The sequence below is a fragment of the Bradysia coprophila genome, chromosome III (genome assembly GCF_014529535.1).
Source record: "Bradysia coprophila strain Holo2 chromosome III, BU_Bcop_v1, whole genome shotgun sequence".
Classification (NCBI taxonomy): Eukaryota; Metazoa; Arthropoda; class Insecta; order Diptera; family Sciaridae; genus Bradysia; species Bradysia coprophila.
The window spans coordinates 583,195-602,921 of record NC_050736.1 but is presented as its reverse complement, the minus strand read 5'-3'; the positions used below and the strand labels follow the sequence as shown (position 1 = coordinate 602,921).

Genomic DNA, 19,727 nt, shown 5'->3' with positions numbered 1-19,727 from the left:
ACATTTTCATTGTGAGTTCGTTGAATTTTCACTATTTTCATGATATACGCGAAAATTTCATTGCCATCGCAATGACCAAAGTACAAGGATTATAACCTAATTAGATGTAGTTAATGTTCATTTTAGTCTCTAGTTTATTTTCATCTCCAATCCTCCTCTTTTGTCCACTAATGAGCCAGCCGTCTATTTCTGGACATCCAGGTCAGTTTCCTCTTATCGCTCTCAAGAAGCCCAAGTAAGCACATTATGCCCCAAATCTTAAAAAGAGAAAATTCTTTCAAAACTTATCCAATCTCAATTCTAACGAAGAATACCTGCAAAAGTCCAACAACTAATGCAGATAACGCAATGGTCAGTATGCATCGTAAAACAATGTCGTATAAAAGCGAATGGCACCCTCGTTCATGGTAATCACAATAATAATATTCTTTTTTAGATGAACAGCACGAGTCTGGTCGAGTAGTTAATAGCAAGTTCCAATCAGATGGGTCATTATTTCCACAGCATTCGTACTAATTGAAAAAGAGAAATTATTCCATGTTTCATGTTATTGGACACGGTCCACTAGTTGATCAGTATACGGTCTCTTGAATCCAGTAAATAGTGTGTCTGCGTTCGTATTCTTGGCCTTTCATCATCGAATTAAGTGAGTCTCGTAAAATTGTCCCAGTTTGCGGGAGCAATGTGAATCCTGTTATCGCTGCTGCTATTTGCAAGATGATAGATACTGCGTACTAAACGATTCATTTTAGTAGTTTTATCGAAAGAGATAGGCCAACTTTCAGTTTGGTTCTAAACATACCAAAATAATCAGCACTTTCCTGTTTTTAATCGTTGCAAATAAACCGAAAACTGAGACAATTATCAGAAAACAACCTATCGCAATCCACACGTTTGGTAAGATTCGAGGTGCCGAGTACCACCAAGTATCACAAAAAAGGACTTTTAAGGAAATTGCACCAAATATTGTTACGCATGCAAGTACCTGTTCGAGAAGAATATCAGGGGTATACAAAAATAAATGATCTATGCGTAGGTTACTCACCACATGGAGTGTATTAAGAACATCGAGCACATATCCGAAATACTTCGAATTATCATCCATTTTTGTAAATTCAGCAGATGAATAGAGCAGATCGTAGAAAACTTTAGTTTTGATAACTTTTTCCCCTAATTTTGTGCAAAAATATTCCCAAATATATTCAATTGATTAGCCAATTTTCCACCCACAATAATACAATAAATGTTTCTTTTTATCTTATCTCCGGAATAGAGATATGCTGACCTGCCTTTTTTAACGCGCGCTAGACCCGATCCCGATCCGTAGGCTAATTTTCAAAACCGGTCATTTTTCGACTTGCAAATATCGAAATCACTACCGATCCGTAACATAACAATTTGTTACAGTTCCAGAGTTCATCGGTTTTTTCGTCGATAAATGCTGAAATGCTGATTCTCATGCGCTCGTAACTCCAAATATTCGTAACTTGACATTTTTGTGTATTCCCGTAAGAACTGTCAAGTTACAAATTCTTAAAGTTACGAACGCCCTGAAAGTTTATCTTTCACTTTTGCCACGAAAGTAAGGCGATCACTACTGTCCCTACTGTTCCACATCATCATACCCTCACGTTTTTGTAATTTTTTACTTCGAATTGCCAATTCAGTTTGACCTTGATTTTATTAGGGAGTCAACCATTAAAGAATACAGTCTGGTTCGAAGTTAAATGTCGGATTGCCTGAAAAGTAGGGGATCTGCACATCTCTACACCGGAATCTTATCTTGTCTGATGTATTTAATTAGACACACTCTTTCATTTGTATTAAAAAAACCATTCTGATTCATAACAACGTTGAGTTTAATGTTGTTCATTTTGAACATAGTACGTTTCTAGAGTCGTTCGCAGTTCGCAGGCAGCTACTTCTGCTTAAACAGTCTTCATACACTACAAATACAATCTCTACTCGGCTCTAGTTTGTTAGGTTTAGGTAGAGCTATGCTAAATTGTTGAATTGGTGAACCTTTAGTACGCTAAATTTAAAAAATTCTTCAGTTTTATCTGTTATTATAACATTTTTTTAGCTTTTTGCTTGTTTAATATATATATATATGTATCTGCAGGAGTGTAAGAAGTACATAACACGAACGAGCGAAGCGAGTGTGTGTTCTGTACAGAAACGTAATCCGAGTGTACTTCTGCAGATAAATATAAGATATTTCCAATTCATAGACCAAAATACAAGAATTCTAACCTAATTAGATATAGTTAATGTCTCCATGTTTTTCCTCCAATATTTTCGTCTCCAATCCTCCTTGTTTATTCACCACTAAGCCAGCAGTCCATTTCTGAACATCACGTTCAGTTTTCTCTTGTCGCACTCTCGAAGCCAACATAAATGCGCACATGATGCCCCAAATCTTCAAAACAGAAATTCCTTTCAAAATTTATCCGATCTCAATTCTAACGAATAAAACCTGCAAAAGTCCAACAACTAATGCCGATGATGCAATGATCAGTATGCACCGGAATACCATGTCGTATAAAAATGAATGACAACCTCGATCATGGGAACGATAACGGTCACAATGATCAAAGTCGCTGTTAAATGGACAGCACGAATGCGGTGGACTGGTTAATATCGTATCCCAGTCAGATGGGCTGCTGTTTCCACAACATTCAAACTAATTGAAGAAGAGAAATTATTTCACATTATTGCGCAGGGTGGACCAGTTGATCTACATACGCTCTCTTGAATCCAATCCATAGTGGTTCTGTACCTAAAACTGTACTCATATCCTTCCATCATCGAGTTAAGTGAGCCTCGTACTATTCTTCCGGCTTGCGGAAGCAATGTGAATCCTGTTATCGCTGCTGCCATTTGCAAGATGAAAACAATTATGATAGACACTGCGTACTAAACGCTTCATATTAGTAATTAGGTCTAAAGCCAGAGGCCTGCTTTCAGTTTTGTTCTAAACGTACCAAATTAATCAGCTTGCAGCTGTTCTTAATCGTTGCAAATACACCGAAAACGGAGAAGATTATTAGAAAAGAACCTATCGCAATCCATAAGTTTGGTAAGCTATGCAGTGCCGAGTACCATGACGTAAAGTGATATTCGCGGAACAGGGCTTTTATGGAAATTGCACCAATTATTGTTAGGCACGCAATGACCTGTTTGAGAAGAATATCGTGGGTTGGGTGTACGAAAAGATATTGATCTGCGTGTATGTGACTTACCACCTGAAGTACATTAATAGCATCGAGCGAATATCTGAAACACTTCACACTAACAAATCTAGTAGGGGGTTTCGTTCCAGTATCCATTTTTGGAAATTCAGCAGATGAATAAGTAAATTCGTTGAAAAGGTCGTAGAAAACTTTAGTTTAGACAACTTTCGTGTAAAATTAGTCGCAAATAACTTTGTTTTGTCTATAACCGATTTTCCATGCACAAAAATGTTCCTTTTTATCTTATCTCTGAAATCTTATCTTCAGGTGTATTTAACTAGACACAAACTTTCTTTTTTGATTTAAAAACATTCTGATTCATAACAATGTTGAGCTCAGTGTTGTTCATTTCGAACACAATTTTTCTGCTGACGTTCACAAACGGCCAAAATAGCTAAATTCTTAAACATTTTATTTTTTTCAAGACAAATTATGACAATTGCAATGAAGTTTGAAAATGTATGTTAAAACTAATGAAGTAAAAGATTTCTGGTCGATCTTCTAAAAATATGAGGCGAAAAGAAGATTCGATTTTTGTGTTTATGATATTAGTCCAAGTCCTTGTGTCAGAAAAAAAAATCTTCCCGACAAAAATGTACCAAAAAAGTCGATTATCGAAAAAGAAAATTCGATACAAAACAAAGAATTTGTTCCACAACTTTTCATTACCAATCATATGATAACGGAAAAGCTCGAAAAACGTCAAACGAGCAGATTGACACAAGAGACTGGACTGTATGTTTGTCATCTGCAAGTTAAAAGTTACGTTCCGCATATTAAGAACAACATCGAAAGTAATTGCGGCTTGTCAACTTTCAGCGCCCTGGACTTTACTTAAATAGTCGTGGAATGCCTCCAAATAAATGTCTAAAAATCTAGAATTCAGTTTTGGATTTTTATAAATTTATTTGGAGGCATTCATCGACTATTTAAGTAAAGTCTAGGGTACCGAAAGTTGGCAAGCCGCAATTAATTTCAATGTGTTAAATCCTTAATACATGTCGGTCTTTTCTATGAACCATGTCATATTTATTGAACTTAAAAATTTACAGCGCTAATTTTTTCCTTGTAATAAGGATGAAATGAATGTGAGAGATAATCTCATTCCTGTCTAAGGTCTATTTGGGTGGTCCACATCTTTATAAATCTATTTTTTGTTTGTTTCTATTCTGTTATACTTACATAAGCCATTCCTGCTCACGTAAAAAAAAAACCTGTTTCAGAACTTCCAGAGGAATTAACTTCTCTAAAAACAATACTCTATAGAACATCATAATTGTCAAAAAGTGGATTCTGAGTCCCATTCTAGAGCGTTGTTCAGTAGAAGATAGAGATACGAAATCTACACTACTATATTCCTCCGGAAGTTCTGAATTAGATTTTTATAACGTGAGGAGGGCTATGGTAGATTTTGTCAATATTATCCCCTCAAACATCTGATATAACTGCCTTTTTCATAAAGATAAAAGTCATTTGTGGGCAAAATCATAGATTTTTTGAAGGTCCGGCATAGCTCTTTTATTATCGTAAATCGTATATGAATGAAATTAAATCTGAAATGAAAAATTTTGATTCACGGATGAGAACTTTCCGGGCTGTGGGTTCGTCAAAATCTTTCATTTTGGATTTAATTTTATTCCTATATGGTTTACGATTATAATAAATTAGTACTTTAACTAGCCATTAGTCTAAAAAATAGCTCTTTTACATCAAAAATGTATTCCTTCTTGATGTTTGCAAGAAAACAAGTCGAGAGTCACGGGAGAGTCATGGAAGAAAACAATGTCTCTAGGTCCTATACGACGATAATTACAGATATTTATAAAAAACGGAACTATCACCAGAAAATATATTTTAATAAAGTCGGATTTTCGGTATTACGTTTCTCGGGTTTTGGAATCGTCTTCAGAATCTAAAATTTGTTTGTCACAGAACATCTGATTGCAGTTTGGTTTTGAAACGATTACCGGTATTAACCCGTTGCAGACGCCGTCTGCCGTTTGCCGTCTGTGACAAGTTAAGTCGTATTTTTGGAATTGAGTGAGGTTGTTGGCATCGGTTGGAATTTGTGTAGTTTGTATCTGAAATCCAGATGTTTTATTTAACAAAAGAGTATCTAGATTTATGTTTTCCACATTTTCTCTGGTAACGCACGAATGCCAAAACAAAAACAAAAAACTGGTTTTTTATTTGCTGAATTTTTGGAATTGAATAGAATTTGCGGTACAATTTTTCGACAGTTGTTTCTTTCCCCTTTATGCCCTTAATGATCGACTACAACCAAACAACAATCGACAGTCCATCAGTGAAAATTCAATGAATGAAATAAGCTCGCACTCTACGTAATAGATGTTTGAGAATGAAATGAAAAACCACTTTAACGATTGACTAGATTTATAATAATAAATTCTTAATAACAATTCAAATATCAACCAAAATATCCAAAATTATAAATAAAAGAAAGAAATTTTAATACTCAGTATTTTAAGGCACTTTTTGATCGTAGAGCGATGAAAATTTACTTTGCCATTTTCTTCTTCGCAAAATATTGATATATCCCAATGAATGCTGATAAGGTACCTTTGAAATTAAATAAACAAAATTTCGTAAACATTTGAAAAGCTCCAAAAATCCCAAAATCATGCACAAACCGACTAATCCGACATGCCAAGTCTCCAGCTTACCACCCCATAAATAACCTTTCGGTAATGTGCTTCCAGCTTGGATCAAATCTAAGCTAAGTCTTATCACTGATATGACTTCCATGCGCTGATTGTTTATCAATTTTTCCATCGCAGCACTGAAAATCGAAACGAAATGTTGAAGTTATTTTTAGCTGGTTCTTAGAGAAAGATTTTGTGATTTCGAATACTATGTCATATGACGGAAAAAAAGTCACTAACTAAATGCGGTAATAACAAAAAGCTCTTATGATGTAACGGAGGAAATCGATGAAAAAACTGGACATCTCTAAATTTGACGTTGAACTATATTTTAATCAATCTATTTCGTTTTTGTCATATTTTGTTATCATTTGTTGTCGTAAAAACAGTGAATTCTCATACTTATAAATTTGATGCGAATGGTAGAACTATAAAATCGTTTTCTCTTGAATAACTCTTGGCGATGATTACATTTCCTTAAATTCAGGATAAAGGATGTTTCGTGAAAAATACCACCGAATTTACATAATTGGTTTTGTTATTTTATCAGTAAATACCAATACGATGAATAATAAATTTAAGATTAGCTGCATTATCAATTTCTTAGTACACCTGTCGCAAAAGGTTGTGAGATGCATCGATAAGAAAAGGCATGTACCTACAGAATTTGTATGAAATGTATTATGTACTTCAGCATAAAATCTATTACTTCATTCGTTTAAACATAGACTGTACTATATTAGGACCACGTTAACTGGTGGGTCATCGTTTATTTTTGCTATTGCTGTCGATAACAGATTAGTAGCCGTTTAATCTGGATTGAACTACTATTCGGAATTTGTATCTCGCTTGGACAAACACCGAAAATATTTTTTTTTTATATTCAAGTTCATTGAAGTCTTAAAGTTCAAGGCTGCGGAATATTTAATGGTCGAAACCAGATTCCCTCCGATTTCTTATATATCGTTTCCAAATATTTATTCTGAGCCTTTCATTTGATAAATTACTGAAAACCACTCGTGCGATTACGGACAATCAATCTATTGAGAAATATCGATAGTGTACCTGGTCTAGAACATACATTTGCAAATTCAGACCATATTTCTTGAAATGTTTTCCAAGGCCAGAAAGCTCATATCAAATATACAACAGCCTATTCAATCACGTCTCGCTACTGATTCTAATTTTTCAATTTATACAAGCCTCATATAACGAATCAATACTTTTGATTGACCCTTTCCCTGGCTTTCAGTAATTTTTAAAAATCTTTTACTGCCATATATATACATTTAACTTTAACCGGAGGTCATCGCTAAATTTTGCTTAACAGTACCTTCCATTTCTTATCTGATATTTCTTACATTTCAATTATCGTAACGTATATTTACCTGGAATCACTTTTCTGACTGCTTACACATTGCTTGTGATGTTCGATTAATGCAACCATTCGCATTGTTCTGAAACAAAATCGAAACGAAATTTCAAAATCTGTTCCGAAAATGGTTGCTCTTCCAAACTAACCTCATCAAGTTCAAATAAATCGATGACACCCAGAAAACTGAGCTCAATGTATCCCATTTGGTGGGATTTGTTACGTTTAGTAATTTGTGCTCGATGAGCCAACATATTTTTTCAATCGGATAGTACAAATGGTCTACGAAATTAGCTATGACACCCAATACAGACATAGCCCGATCAGGTTCCTAGAATAAAACAATTCAAAATTTCGTTTTTTTTAAAGGCGATAAGAAAACATACCTTTTGTCCCCAACCATATTCTAAGGTATACTTTAGCATTGGAATGTCATCTATAAGTCTGGAAAAGGAAGGGAGGGAAGTGTAAATACGTGCTATCAGTCATTGTTAAGTCATTATTGTACCTTAATGTTGCACGAGCTCCAGATATTTTTGAACTAAATATTGCAAATTTCTTCGATTTGTCGGCGTTAGAGCTAACGTATAAACCGGACATTAGCTTTGCTGCATAGCATAATGCCTTCATCACCTGAAATTATTGAATTTGTTTTTTGTTTATTATTGGTCGAAGGCAATTTAATCAACAACTCGATGTTTACTATAATTATGCTATAAGTGGCATAGACCGGTATTAATAGTACCTTTTGTTTGGTTAATGAAACTAAAAATAACTGGAAAACAATTAATGTAATCAATCGTTTTGTTATGTGTTATCGATGTAATACAATCGATGTTTTTGGATACGGACATGTTCATACCACCAAGATAAGAGCAGTTGTAGGTTGTAAAAGTTTTTCAAAAAAAAATGAAGATTCGATAAATTACGAATAATTTGAATACGATTCTGAGAGTACAACGGAAATTATATCGACCTCCCAAATATGAAGAAATTAAATTTTGAGTTTCTAGCCGTAGCTCATAAGTCAATTGCCATTCGCCGGTACTTCAAATCGCCTTTACTTCGCCTTTACCCATAATACCTTAGATACCATTCAAGTGAACAATAATTAAATATTGGATAAATCAAATTCGTCGATAACTGTGGAAATGCTGTTTTTTTGACTAAGATGTGTTTGGGATGAGTCTAATAGATGAGATTAGTTTGTTTAGCCGCAAGATTTAAGAACCAATACTTGAGTGTGAAGAATAATATTGACACAGACGACAAAACAATTGCAAACGCTTGTTTTAGTGTCGTTGCAGATAAATCAATTTTCAATTTGCGAAATGTTAAAAGGGTTGAATAAATTAAACGATCTTTTTAGCCCCGTACGAAGTACGAAGGGGCTTATAGGATTACGGTGCCGTGTGTAATTGATGGAATTCGAAGCAGGCGGTAAGGGCAAAGTGTTTGCCTATGTTCATAGATGACGAATCCACAATAAAAATTTTGTCTGTCCGTCTGTCCGTCTGTCACGTCGATATCTTGAGTAAATAAAATCCTATTTCAAAAATTTTTTTTTTCCCTGAAAGGTAGTTGAAATTGTGAGGCTAAGTTCGAAGATGGGCGATTTTGGGTCGACCCCTCCCGAGTTGGGGCCCCATAAGTGCTTTAACGTTTTCCAAAGATTTCTCTGGCCATTTAAAGGCTACACTGGTAAGTGATACATCAAATGAAAGGTATTTACAATACCTATCGACAAAAAAAAGTTTATGGAAGTTGGATGACCGACTAGTTTGTTAGACCCCTTGGTGTGAACTAGGTGCAGGGCGGCAAGCCGTTTTTGCTTGTAGGTTGGCCAAATTTGAACGTATTTAGATGGATTTTGCTTCAATAGATAGGTATTGACCGTACCAATAAGGGAAAAAAAGTTCATGAAATTCGGTTCACTTGAGCGTGAGCTAGGTCTCTTGGAGTGAGCTTATATGAGGCTACTCGGCCGTAGAGTGAAGGTGGTGTTTTTTGTTAATATCTCAAGTAAAATTTGACCAAATTTCATTTTTTTTTTGAAAGGTATTAATATATGTGAATCGTCAGTACTATTTCAGGCCTCCTAATAAAATGGCCGTCGGCCGCCATTTTGAATTTTTGTAAAAACAATATAAATCGGTGAAAATGATACTTACAAAGTTACTGATCAGTGAGAAGTGATTGGTTATGTGTGTGTGGTGTTTCACGGATCCCAAATATGGATATATATATATATAAATATATATAGCTTAATTGAGCTATATTGAGCTATATAACGGTATAGGTAGTTATTTTGAGCTATATACTAGCATATTTATCAGTAAATTGTTTATTTATAGGTAAATATAGGTTAATATAGGACTGAGGAAATTTTAGGTCAATTTTAAATTTGTGTTACGTTTGGAAGGAACATCGTACGGGGCTTCGTAATTGCGCTATGCGCAATTTTTAAGACGTACACATTTCATAAGAGTTTTACTTTACCGACGTTTACGGGCGCAGTAGACTTACGTTAAGAGTAGGGCGACGGACGAACTAGGGTCACGTGCGCAATAGATGTACGGGTTCGTACGGGGCTCAGTCGCAGCAAACGCTCCGACTGTTCTGACGGCTCGTTTATTTTAAATTGCACTAAATCATTTATTATTCCTGACCAGTTTCACTAGCTACGCTAGCATCATCAGAGGCTGATAATTGCGAACCTTTTCCAGCTGCATCGTTTCTGAGAAGTTGAAAGATTTCCTGTGAGCGGTACTTCCCTTTTATCGCCAACACGTCCGATTGCCAAAAACGATGTAACTATCAAAAAGCTTTCAAAAAAATCCAATCCCACCTATTGAAAATTATTTAAGACTTTCATAGTCAACCTCACTTTAACTCAAATGTAGTCTGTATAGAGCGCATTTGATACAAAAGCACCCAATCATTAACAACTGAAAGAATAGATGTAAAATCGTTTACTATCTACCCCATGCGAAAGTGGACCATTAAATAACAGTTTGCTCCCTGTGAAAATGACCAATTACATGTACACTATTTTCGGTTCATTTTTTTCATTTACATATTTGAAAATCAACTTTCGCATGGATCAGGTTTTGAACCGAAATACGTTGGATGCTGCTATGTACTTCATTACTTCGGAAACAACTTTTATGATACTCGCAAACTAACTCTTCTCTTTTTGAGCAACTTGCGTCGACAACTGTTTTTCGACAAGTATAGTTGTATACCTCGTCTTCGACTGTGCACTTGCCGAAAAGACAATTACAGTAGCTTGATGCTGAACAACACACTTGTCAGTTTGCTTTTATCACGAAATTTTTACCTCATGTACAGTGAACGACATCTCAAATGTCTCACTGTCAAATTTTTCTGAGAATTTTATTGTGTCATTGCAAATTCACAATGACATTCTCTGAAAAAAATGACAGTGAGACATTTGAGATGTCGTTCACTGTAATGAACCTAGTATTCCTAAAGCTGTCGGTGGATATTTGATTTTTATCTACCGACTTACTAGTTCTGTGATCTGCGGCATACAAACGAAAATTTCACTTTACTGCGATGGCTGCGTAAACTGAATAACTACATATCTCACCAATTATTGCCCGCCCGAATAGAAACAAAATGAATATATAAGAAAACTACAATAACTTTAATTAGATCATCAAATGCAATATATAAATGTAAAGAAATTACAAAAAAAAAAATCTGAAATTAAACTTTATAAACATCAACCCTATTATCGGGTGGCGGCGAACGGCACCATCTTGAAGTGATTACTCCTAAACTAATCATAAACAATGTCAAAAATGATAATCCCAACAGAATGCCGGTTGTAACGTCATGAATGGGTTCTCCGGGTAATGGCCTCAGCGACAGTAAGACCAACAGACCGCAACAGTTCAGCAGCGAGAAAACGGTCACTAAAATATAGCCTATGGGTAGTATATTAATATTATTGAACGATGTGGTTAATTCGTTGAATTGGGGCGGGGTGTTAGTATCCATGTAAAAATTATTTACCTGAGACATAGTTCCTGTTTGGGAGCCAGTCACATTGCCTGGACTTGAATCCTAAAATTCCGAGAGCTGTGGCAGCAAATCCAGATATCACTCCAATATCAAGATAATAAATACGTCCAAACTGAAAATAATTTTTAACAAAAAGATAATCTCATGCAACGTACATCAAGTAATTTTGAATGGCCACTTCCTAATTGCTGTCCAATACCCTGACATTTTCACGTATTCAAACACCAGTTTAGGAGCAGAACTTATACGAAAAAGATTTCTCAGCGAGAATTCGCTAACAAAGTCCCATTCGCAAATGCTAAGCAAGTAATATGTCCGCAATTTAATTGAAACGAGAATCTTATACTTACGTCTGCTATCATGTAAAGACAAAGGCCAGAGTTCATGATTCCACACAAAATTAACATCAATGATACTGCGCCAATAGTAGCCGTCGCATTGGTAACTTTCTGGAAGCTCAGGCTCTTCCACGAGCTATTATCTCCTACAGAACTCGGTTCAACGTATGTAGCTAGGGATGCTAACCTTGGCGAAATAACCGCTGTTGTTCTTTGTTCAAATTGAGATGCATTTGGTTGATGTTGTTCATATCGAAGTTTTTGTGGTGTAAATTCGGTTTGTTTTGGTGTGCTGGATAAAACCGGAGGGTTATGACGGACTGGAGTCGCTCTTAATGTGCTTCCTTGTCTTTGTAGCGGAGTTTTTTGTGGAGTTGACAATAGTTCGTGTAATTTTTGAGTTACCAAAGCATTTTTCGTTGGTGTTGCTGGTGGACGGTCTTTCTGGGGAGACTGATGTACGTAGGTTCGTTGTTGTTGTGATTTATAAGGTGGCTGATAGCGTGGTGATTCTTTGATTGTCGCATAATTATTGGTGTTTCTAATCGGACTCATTTCGAATTCGCTGCTTAAACACGTCTCCTCATCATCAGTTGGAATCATTGCATATCGATGCGCTCGTCCGTTGTGCATTTGAATTATTTCATGATTTGCATCCACCAGTTCTTCGTCTTCTTCTGTCGGCACGATTTCGTATCTCTGCTGGCTATTTTGATCGACAACGATAAACGATTTATTTCCAAAATCACTCGAAAATGCTGCTTGAAGTCGAGAATTATCGTGAGGTCGTTGCTGACTATGTTGATCAATTTTGAAATCGCTCGAAAATGCAGTTTTAAGCCGTGGATTATCTTGAGTCGGACAGGGCGGTAGACTTGTAATACTGTCGTCATGGTCGTTTACGTTAGCTGGCAAACTCGAAAATCGGTCTAAATCGTCCTGGCTTCTTGTGAAACGAGTTGTATTTTGATGAAGTTGTCGTACATCGTCAGCGGGTATGCAAGCGTAACGACCCTTGCGTGAACTTGGAATTTCCGTTAACGGCACTAACGCATACTCAACGGAAGTGGCATTTCGTTGAACCGAAGCGTTCACCTGTTCGTACGTGTTCTTGAAGGGTTGTTCGGCGTATCTGTTGCTCAAATTAACTTGTGGCTTCGGTCCGACTTTCGGTGGTATTGGTGAATAGTTTTGTTGTTGTTGTCTGATCCGCGTCGTTTGCTTGAAAGATCGAACGGATTCACTTCGGTAAATTTTGATTGGAGACTTGTTTGGAACAGAATTACTGGGATTCGGATAAAATTCACTTTGTTGGCAAAATGCCGGATTTGTATAGTTGTGTAGCGACATTTTATAGGGTTCACAAGCACTTTATTTTCTCTTTAATTATTTCGCTCACTTAACCACTTATTCTTACGATTTCCGGCGCATCACTTAATCCCGTTGCGCTGTTTATGTATCAGACTAGCGAATAATCCACTTTTGAGTGTTAATCAGTTCGTTTCCATTAAATTAAGCGAACTTTATTCTGCATTTACTAGAGCAATTCGAATAACGACACTATCGTATGCACACCTTTTACCAGAATGAATTTCCATCTGGCGCTTTAAAAATGACGCACCGGTCGACCGTTAAAAACTTTTTATATACAAAACTTTGGTTAATGTGTACATACATATAACGAAATTGTACCCGTGTTCCTCTTTAGAATCTATATAAATATATATGCGGTCTTGTGCACACCCTTCACAAATACATTTTTATTTTTATTGTGATCGTCGTACGCAGGAACGAACGAATTACTTCTGTTCCCCCATTTATATTTATACAAAAAAAAATTGCTTTAAGCATTCAGATTAGTTCGTATATATTTAGTGTGGTATACAACGTACAAAAATGGTTTTTAGGTTCTTGTCACTTCACAAGACGACTTAATTCCAAAGGCACAAGACAAGTCTTAAATTTGGGTCTTTATCAAGTAGATGCAAGACGCGTTCCATCGAAAAATCAAAATCTTTGGGTAACAAACATATTTTGTGTACGTTTTTTTTCATTAGAAGTAAGCCAGCAGCTCGCACGACTACACTATAAGTCACTTTAATAGTCATATATAGTCGCAAAACAATTATCTTTGATAAATCATATTTATTTAAATAAATATTAACTTTCGAAACAGTTATTCTGTTACATAAATATTTTATTAGAACTGAGCTGTCTGTACTGATAACACCAATGAGAGTGATACGGTAATTTATTAAAATCGTTTACAAAACAAAGTATTGGAAATATGCATTTTCTTAAGCTGCCAAGTAATACTCACTGAATAAACAGAATTTAAGTGTGGAAATTGGTTCTACATCTCATAAGGCGAACTTATACCGCTAACATTATTTCAAATTGATCTGAACTTGCATCTGAAATATCTTCAATAACATATTGTGAATGAATGGATATTTATGTACTATACACCATATTATATAGGTATATCAAGAACCTATTGACAGACATACACATTATAATAAAAATATGTTCGGCACGAGCCATACCATTAACCATCAAGCGCATATCTTTGCAGCTGCTGTTTTGATGTTTTCTTTTTCTGTTACCTCACCCCATTTCGACATTCAATATACTGGTGTTTCGAATATGTTTTAGCATATAATCTATCCGTATTTAATACTAAAGATTTATGGTGGTGTTTAGAGACAGATTCGATTGATTTTACTAATTTTGACGACTCTGTGTCAGAACTGAGTATTGTCGTTTTTAAGTTTTGTTTTCTTTCTCGAGAATTTTTAAAAATCGAAAGTTGTTAAATTTAGAGTGAACACATGCGATTGCAATATCGTAATTTTCTTCTACTCATCAGCATTTTGAAATATTAGCAGCAAAAATGCACTGAAGAAGGTTTTAAGGTTTGAAGTCATCGTTAACAATTCTTTGAGACATTTTAGCGATTCCATAGTGCATTTTATGACAAAGAAGGGTAAAGGATTTAAAATTGGACCATATATAAAGATCGATTTTCTAAGTTCAACAAAGCTTGTGATGTAGAGGCAAGTTTGAGGAATTATTTCGAAACCCAATACCATAGCCATATACAGCTCAAAGAAAAGAGGAAAGTTAAAAGTTTTTTTTTCTTCACCATCTTCTTCCAATTATTCCACTCTTTTTCGAAAGTAGTTTTTAAATTTTGGTAAAGGTTAAATATTTTCTAAAATCTGAAGATGGTGAAAAGAACTTTGAACTTCCCGCTTTCATTTGAGCTGCATAGGGTCAAATCTCTTACTTTTGTTGATTAAACTACATAAAACATCTCTGTCGAAATATTTTATTTCATACATTTTAACATACGTAGTACAGGCGGGTTCAGAATGTTATTGATATACGCATGACAATGCAATTGTAATGGCATGAGGTAGTAGGTCTAGGTATATATTACTTTAAAAACTTTAACTTCGTAACTACATAACTTCCAAAGCCAGGACGGCCATTCGATGTCTACGTCATTATTTCTAGTTAATGTGACGCCCTTTCACGTTTGATAATGTGAAAAAATTACATTTGACAACACACTTCAAGAATGAGTTGTACAAAATAGTACTCTATTTGGCAGCTATCGACTATGATCACTTTTGCTTGAAGTGCGTTGCAAAGACTTTTTCAGTACAATATTTTTTTGAAAACCGACTTACTTTCTGAAATCTATAGCAGGGAATGGAATTAAATGCAGACTGCAGTTCATTGCAGTCTCGTACTACTACTTTTGTAGTCATTAAAAAAAAATCACTTTCGGCCGGACTCTTGTGCTCTCTGGAATACTACAACTCATATTTCCATAAGGAAATATTTAAATAATTTATTTATAATTTTTTATGACAAAACACAAACCGTGACCACATATAACCGTCTATAACTTGAAAATTTCAATTTTATAAATCGATTTTTATTGTTGTTCAATACCAGAAGCTGTGTCTAATGATCTCGTTTTTGTTGTTTCACTTTATCAGGATCAGACAATTGTAAGGAATATTAAGAGTTCTGAGGTTTTACTTAAGTCTCATTCAGATGAGCCTTCTTTACAAATTTCTTTATTAAATTAGTTTAGCTAACCATATGAAATAAGAGGTTTGAATCTTCAAAAGTAGAATAGGGTTAGCTACTTACATAGCTTATGGTCAATGATCGTCATATTTTTGAAGTCAGAATACATAGGCGTATATTAATTCTAAACATTTTTTTAACACTCAATAAAAGCAATAAACAGTTTGATCAAAGAGATAAACGGTTATCGGTTAAGTGTTGGATATGTACAGTAATTGTACGTAATTCTGTCATGATTAACATTCAATTAGTTTTGATATTAGAAAAATTGTGATATTGACTTACAAAGTCGACGTTTAATGTACTTTGCATGAGAAATTATCTATGATTGTCTAGTATTATTTAGGAAAATGCTATTCGCAGTCAACTGCCAATAGTCAAAATTGATACTATTCGCATTCAACTGCGAATAGTCAATATTGATACTATTCGCAGTCAACTGCGAATAGTCAATATTAATGCTATTCGCAGACTAATTGCGCCTTTACATTGATGAGAAATGATTTTGCACAGCGTTAACTGTTTTTAGAATTTGTGATTAAAGTTTTGTAATGCTCAAAACAAACGAGGCATTGAAAACGTGTTTTGGTCCTAGTTTTCATTGACAGATGCAGCAATCGCGATTTTGAATAGAAAAAGTTCTAACTTCATTTGACAGTTTCGAAAATTTCGTCATGAAAAACAGGACCAAAACACGTTTTCAATGCCTCGTTTGTTTTGAGCATAAAGGAGAGTCTGTACAATCGCAGTTTGTAATAGGCAGCAAAAATCTATAATGTCACAGTTTGTAAAAGGTAGAAATAGTCTGCAATGTCACAGTTGGTAAAAGGGATCAACAGTGTGTAATGTTACAGTTTGTAAAATAAATCAACACTCTGTAATAATACAGTTCGTAAAAGGGAGTGACAGTCTGTACTGTCACAGTTTGTAAAGGGGATCAACAGTTTGCAATGTTACAGTTTGTAGATAGGAGCAACACTCTGTTATGTCAAAGTTTGTATAAGGTAATGTTACAGTTTGTGAAAGAGATTATCACTTTGTAATGTCACAGTTTGTAATGTTTGTAAAAGGTAGTAACAGTTTGTAATGTCAAAGTTTGTAAAAGGTATATATACTATGTAATGTTACCGTTTGTTATAGGGAGCAACACTTTGTAATGTCACAGCTTGCGAAAGGGGTCAACACTCTGTAATGTTTCAGTTTGTAAAATGGATCAACAGTCTGTAATTTCACAGTTTGTAAAAGGGATATACACTCTGTAATGTTACCGTTTGTTATAGGGAGCAACGCTCTGTTATGTCTAAGTTTGTATAAGGGATCAACACTCTGTGTTACAGTTTATAAAGTGGAGCGACAGTCTCTAATGCTACAGTTTGTAAAAGAAAGCCACAATCTAAAGTTATAGTTTGTTATAGGATAGTTTGTAAAAGGGTCTGAGCTGGCCTAGTCAACACTCTATGTTACAGTTCATAAAGTGGAGCGTCAGTCTCTAATGTTACAGTTTGTAAAAGGGAGCGAAAATCTGTAATATTACCGTTTGTTATAGGAAGCAGCACTTTGTAATGTCACAGGGATCAACAATCCGTAATGATACAGTTGGTAAAAGGTTTGTACATGTGACCAATAGTCTCCAAAGCTTATACAATGGAAAACCAGTTTCTTTCGTTGCATTTTGCAATATATATACTTTACAAATTATCGAACAATTCTAATTTTTGACTGAACGAATTTTCTTACTCTACTTTTATTTTAGAAGATATTTTTAGTTATTTATAATTTTTCAAATAAGTAACTGCGAATAGCATCAATATTGACTATTGGCAGTTGACTGCGAATAGTCATTTCGTATTATTTATATAGAATTATATTCATGAAGCAAAATTGTAATTTTTGTAACCACTATTTGATTATTGTCTGATGTTATACACGTTGCTCAAATGAAATTAAATGCATACTTTCCACTCTTCACGTAGCTTGTGTTTATTTACTCGTTTATATGTGAATAAAACAAATTCTTTAACGAATTCTTTAAGAGGTTCCTCACCCCATACCATCTTTCATCCTTTAACTTTTAGAGACAGCTTCAGTAAACTGACTTCGGTAACGACAACAAAATTGTAGGAGCACTTCGTGTTAGTGTCTTTTGTAAACAAAATGTTAAAATATTTATGAAGCGAAAGGTATTTTTTGCCAATCACCCAGGGATATACCTTAATCAAGAGTAATTCGAGATTTTAAATTAATATCGCGTTGCGCTTGCTATTTGTAAACACTGCAATATTTCTTGTAGCTTCATGAACTAAGAATGTAATAAACAGACCAATCCCAAAAAATTCAAAGACTGAAGAATTAAATACATCTTGGGGTCAACATTTCATCGACCTATATAATTTAATGAGCACATGAATTAAACAGGAATCGAAATTATTGGAACTTATTTATAAATAACGTAGGAAAGAAAGTAAGACAAAGTATGGCGGATTGGTAATGTTAATGTAGGGCTTATTGTTTTAAATACGACTATAAAGAAAGAGGAAGTAAATGTCAAGTTTGTATATGGTAAGGTCAATTTCCTGTTCAAAAACATTGAAACATAATGCAACACCAAACCTAAGAAAACCTGAAATTCAACTATATAAATCGAACGACTAAAAATGAAAGTCCGAAACCAAAGGTTGCGAATATAAATGCAAACTTTGAACCAAATTTCAATTGCAAAATATTAAAAAAGAAAATCATTCAAGATAAGATTTACAATTCGAATGGAAATATAATCTTCACCAACCTTGTCTCTTCCTCCGTAGGTATCTAGCATGGCACATATTTCGGTTAAAGCGTCTGACTTGGCCATCATTAAAACAATATATCGAGGACCGTCTACTGTTTTTCGGTAAAAACACTAAACAATGTAAATCACGACACGTTCGATGCAAAACTAATTTACAATTTCATATTTGACGGTTCACTACACCGACCACTATTAAAATACGTTCACACAAGTGTCCAGCTGTTTTTGACTTACGCTTAAGATTCCTTGTTCATGCGCCATTCATAACATTTTATGACTTTCGAGTCAATGAGTGCTGTAAGTTTTATACAATTACAGACGCTCTTTAGCAGTGTTGCGAGTTCATTCAAGAAATGGTAATAACGAACGAATCGACGAATATGAAAATGCTAGTACAATCTACGATATAGCGATGTAACTATTTTTAAGAAGCTGTCCGTTCTCTTTATTTGTTTTTCGTTTCTAAATTGGAGTACGAGTCGTAATTACACAATCGTTTTATTAACAATAGAAGAACCATTGATTTTTAGAGATAATCTCGAGGATAATCTTCTAATTCAGAGGATAACCTAGGAATATGTCGATCCCTTACTGCCAAGGTGATACCACTTGATTTGAATAGTATTTGAAAAGCGATCATTATTTATTTCGCTATTAGTGCAGGTCGATATGTAATTCCGTGTGATTTGCATTTTTCAGAAATTTTCTTTGTCTCAATCATCTCGTTTGCCATAAAAAGTTATGGAACAATTTTTTTCCGGAAAATGTAAAATACAATATCTTTTTGATACATTTACTCTTTTTTGGTAAGTATGGCTCATTACCGATATTTCATGGAAGAACTTTTTTTTGAAGGAGTCGGAATGAAGTCGGTATTAGGGTCCTCCCAAAAAGTGTCCCGGAAAATTCACCAACTTTGAGGCCATTTTCGCTAGCCATTTCCAATTTATATTTCATAAAGGTGGTGTCATTTGAAAGCTACATTCAAGTACTTCTGATTTCAGTAGCGCCGGCCGACCATAATCCGTGCTCAAGACCCTGAGATATGGGAAAGTCATGTAAGTCCTTTTAAGGATTTTTTAAATTATTTCTAGATCAATAAAAGATACGTAGCTATAATTTGGGATACTAATTCCAGTGTTTCGTCACTACTTTCCCTCTCTTTGATTTCGGTTCAAG

The 19,727-nt window shown here is 34.8% G+C and overlaps 3 protein-coding genes across 7 annotated transcripts; all 3 read right to left on the bottom strand.

Annotated features, from left to right (window-relative positions):
* Positions 1-92: 92 nt before the first annotated feature.
* On the bottom strand, positions 93-3,585 carry LOC119074988 (tetraspanin-6-like). 4 transcript variants are annotated; one of them, XM_037181392.1, is made up of 6 exons: positions 3,243-3,556; positions 2,985-3,176; positions 2,746-2,916; positions 2,477-2,683; positions 2,254-2,419; positions 93-115 (listed from the first exon to the last, which is right to left on the bottom strand). In XM_037181392.1, the coding sequence occupies exons 1-5, from the start codon at positions 3,327-3,329 to the stop codon at positions 2,258-2,260; spliced, it is 819 nt and encodes a 272-aa protein (XP_037037287.1). In that variant the 5' UTR covers positions 3,330-3,556; the 3' UTR covers positions 93-115; positions 2,254-2,257. The 4 variants fall into 4 exon arrangements, with proteins under 4 accessions (XP_037037287.1, XP_037037310.1, XP_037037302.1 ...); XM_037181407.1 differs by lacking the exon at positions 93-115 and adding an exon at positions 1,836-2,032 and having other exon boundaries at positions 3,243-3,563; XM_037181415.1 differs by lacking the exons at positions 93-115; positions 2,254-2,419 and adding an exon at positions 125-257 and having other exon boundaries at positions 3,243-3,585.
* A 2,024-nt stretch (positions 3,586-5,609) lies between these two features.
* Positions 5,610-18,786, bottom strand: LOC119074967 (peroxisomal membrane protein 11C). Its single transcript, XM_037181363.1, has 7 exons — positions 18,546-18,786; positions 7,777-7,901; positions 7,655-7,712; positions 7,418-7,599; positions 7,285-7,353; positions 5,885-6,033; positions 5,610-5,813 (listed from the first exon to the last, which is right to left on the bottom strand). The coding sequence occupies exons 1-7, from the start codon at positions 18,612-18,614 to the stop codon at positions 5,752-5,754; spliced, it is 714 nt and encodes a 237-aa protein (XP_037037258.1). The 5' UTR covers positions 18,615-18,786; the 3' UTR covers positions 5,610-5,751.
* On the bottom strand, positions 10,918-13,625 carry LOC119074953. 2 transcript variants are annotated; one of them, XM_037181351.1, is made up of 3 exons: positions 11,669-13,625; positions 11,310-11,430; positions 10,918-11,209 (listed from the first exon to the last, which is right to left on the bottom strand). In XM_037181351.1, the coding sequence occupies exons 1-3, from the start codon at positions 13,004-13,006 to the stop codon at positions 11,001-11,003; spliced, it is 1,668 nt and encodes a 555-aa protein (XP_037037246.1). In that variant the 5' UTR covers positions 13,007-13,625; the 3' UTR covers positions 10,918-11,000. The 2 variants fall into 2 exon arrangements, with proteins under 2 accessions (XP_037037246.1, XP_037037241.1); XM_037181346.1 differs by having other exon boundaries at positions 10,918-11,221; positions 11,669-13,623.
* Positions 18,787-19,727: the final 941 nt, after the last annotated feature.